At 50.3% G+C, this 3,197-nt stretch overlaps 1 protein-coding gene across 1 annotated transcript in view; it reads left to right on the forward strand.

The window, feature by feature from the left end:
* Positions 1-566: 566 nt before the first annotated feature.
* The window catches only part of ACOX2 (acyl-CoA oxidase 2, branched chain), a 17,123-nt gene continuing 14,492 nt past the window's right edge, over positions 567-3,197 (forward strand). The window contains exons 1-2 of the mRNA XM_010139353.1: positions 567-726; positions 2,075-2,237. Of these exons, the coding sequence (XP_010137655.1) occupies positions 567-726; positions 2,075-2,237 (323 nt within the window). The remainder of the gene's footprint in view (positions 727-2,074; positions 2,238-3,197) is intronic.

The following is a 3,197-nucleotide window of genomic DNA, read 5'->3' on the forward strand; positions in this document are numbered from 1 at the left end:
GGAAGAGCAGGCACCCCTTCAAGGGAAAAATCGGCTTTATCTTCCACACACCATGCTACTTTTTCTTCATTAGGACCGTGCCCCGAATCCTGCTAAGACAGGAATTCCAAGGTGAGGAGGTGGTGTGGAGCCGAGCCCTGCGGGAAGCAGGAGGGAGGCAGCATGGGCAGAGCTGCCAGGGTCAGGTCCGGGAGCCCCTTAGCAGGTGCACATGGGCGAGGTGGCAGCATCCCATGTGTCGGGGTGGAATGGGATGCTCCCTTCAACATCAACACATAGTTGTGGCACGTTCCAGCAGTAACTTCTCATAAAATATTGGGGACAGACTCGTGAAAGAAAAGAATTTGATGTTTAGCAAAATGCAATTTGAGCTCTTAAAAGTACCTGAAATTTTCATTGTCCATCTCATTGAGGACAATGAGGACAAGACATTGCCTAAATATTCATGCAACCTCCATGCAGGTACCTCTTGGCCAACCCCCTGAAACCACTCCTTGCTGCAACCAGCACCTTCATCAGCCACCCGCTGAAGGGTGCCTCCCTTGCAGAGCAGCTCAGCATCCAGGATGGCTCTGCTGCAGACCAGCAAGTACTTGCAGGGCTCAGGTGTCGGTGGTGTGAATCCTGACCTCGCCAGTGAGAGGCAAACAGCCTCCTTCAGTGTGGAGAAGCTCACAGCCTGGCTGGACGGTGGAGCAGAGCGCACAGGGCTGCGGAGGGCAGTGGGTGAGTGAGCCTTAGGAGGCCCCTGGCCACGGGATGGTACAGAGCACACCTACATCCCAGCTCTTTCTGCTCCTCCTTTGCAGCACGGTGGGTTTTGTGCTCTTGGGTATTTGCTTATTGCCTCTGTTTTAAAAATGGGAGCATGGAAATAGAGTCCTCTGTTAGTGTAAATCAGTACGACTCCTCCGCAGCCACTCCTGCTGTTTGAAGCTTTTCCCCTTCCCTGCTCCCATCCCCAGTATTTCTGGGAAGACTGGTTGAAGTAGAATACAAGGACTGAGAGTCCCACAGGTGGGACTCCTCGCTCATCTCTGTGCGAGGGGGGTGCTGTGCAGGGGCTAGTGCTGCAGCGCAGTGACACATGCCGTCCCTGAACGACAGCCGGTGACCCTCCTTGGCACATCAGGCTCATCCAGGTGGGCAATTCCTTGTGTAGGCTGGCTTAGCCAGGCTGAGAAAATAGAGTCCTCTGTTAGTGTAAATCAGTACGCCTCCTCCGCAGCCACTCCTGCTGTTTGAAGCTTTTCCCCTTCCCTGCTCCCATCCCCAGTATTTCTGGGAAGACTGGTTGAAGTAGAATACAAGGACTGAGAGTCCCACAGGTGGGACTCCTCGCTCATCTCTGTGCGAGGGGGGTGCTGTGCAGGGGCTAGTGCTGCAGCGCAGTGACACATGCCGTCCCTGAACGACAGCCGGTGACCCTCCTTGGCACATCAGGCTCATCCAGGTGGGCAATTCCTTGTGTAGGCTGGCTTAGCCAGGCTGAACTGCTCTCGCTCATGATGGGTGTGCTGATAACTCTCTGCTCGGAAGGAACAGAAGAAAAAAAACCACCTCTTTTGTCTGGGTAACTACCCCCATATTATACCCTTATCAAATGAAAACGGCACAGGGCATGGGGATCGCACGCTTCCCAGTGCAACTGGAGTTCAGCATAATCGTAAAGGTGAGTGGACTGAAGGTCTCAAGGCAGAAAGCAGAAGCAGCAGAAGCGGTCAGGCTGACACAGAAGGAGCAAGCCCAAGAGTTGCTTAGCAATGCTGCGAAGGGCTAGTGAAGCTCTGAGCTGAAGCGTGGGTGCCAAGTGGGACTCCCAGCAGCTCCAGCCACAGGGTCACCGTTGCCACTCGCAGACCATTGGGTTCCCCTCCCCTGCTCCTCCCCCAAACCCGCTGCTTTTCAGTCAGGTGTGACACCATCAGAGCCAGCACTGCCAAATAAAACCTGCCTGCTATCACCCTAAAAAGTCACCGCATCAGTATCCACAACCCCAGCCCTGCCCGCTCCTCCCGAGCTGCCCACACCCCTCCAGCCCCAGGAGAACCAACTCTTGTGCGTTGCTTTGCAGTTGAAGCTATTGAACGCGACCCGGTATTTAGCAGAGAAAATCAGTATTTCCAGAGCCAGAATGAGAGGTACGAAGCAGCAGTCAGAAAAGCTGTCCACCTCCAGAAGAAGATGCATGAGATGGGATGGACTGATAACGGACCTGAACTTAAGTACATTTACAGGTGATTATTTTTTTTAATGTACAATTAACTTTTGTTAACAGTTTCTTATGCCAACAAGAATCAGCTTTAGCAAAGGCTGGGAGAAGCAACAGCCCACAGAAAAAGTTTTGATACAAACATGCTGCAGCGTATTTTTACTCTAGCAGCAGACTTTGGAAAAGGGAAAATGATGACACGTGGCGGGGAACTTCTTAAAGAGCAGCACGCAGGCACGGCATGATAGATCACAGCAGTTCACATGCCCAACAGGGTATTTCCACTTCTGCAAGCCCCTCACCTGTGCTACAGCTCTCACAACACCCCTCAGACATTTTTTAATGTATAGCTAGAATGGGAAGCGATGCTGTTTCAGTTACATTACCGACTTTTAGACAAATTAAAAAGGACATTTTCTTTATCTAGAAAACCCATATTGTTAAAAAGAAAAAAACCCTTTAGTTGTAGGTAAACGGAATAAAATAGTTTTCACAATTCTTTCCTTAAAGAAATTTAACACTTTGCATGGGGTTGAGCTCCACATTTTAATTTTAGTTGCTTGCCCCATCTCCTTTCCCACATCATTGCTAAATAAAAGTACCAGTTTGCTGTTGCCTGATGCACGCTGCTAGTTTGGTGGGGGTTACATACCCAGGTGAGATGGTGCGAATTCAAAAGCATCGTTCAAAAGGGCAGTGTGTGCATCTTTCAAGTCTCCACTGACATTCAAAGTCACTTTCCAATATTTCATCACATGAAAGATTATAACTTTTTATGCTAAGCTCTTGGCCACCTACAGTGAGCAGGACTGATAGAGGGGGAAGTGTTCCATCAAGAGCTCTTGGACCTGATCATTATACTCCCAGTAAAAGGCAGCGCTCCACTCCTCCCTCAGAAGAAAAAAAAATCCCAGCAGAATTTAAAAGCCTGGCAGAGCTCATCTGCCTCTCCCCATGAGTTTGCTTTTCGCAGGACCCCAGACAC

Source organism: Buceros rhinoceros, unplaced genomic scaffold (genome assembly GCF_000710305.1).
Source record: "Buceros rhinoceros silvestris isolate BGI_N320 unplaced genomic scaffold, ASM71030v1 scaffold15597, whole genome shotgun sequence".
NCBI classification, from domain to species: domain Eukaryota; kingdom Metazoa; phylum Chordata; class Aves; order Bucerotiformes; family Bucerotidae; genus Buceros; species Buceros rhinoceros.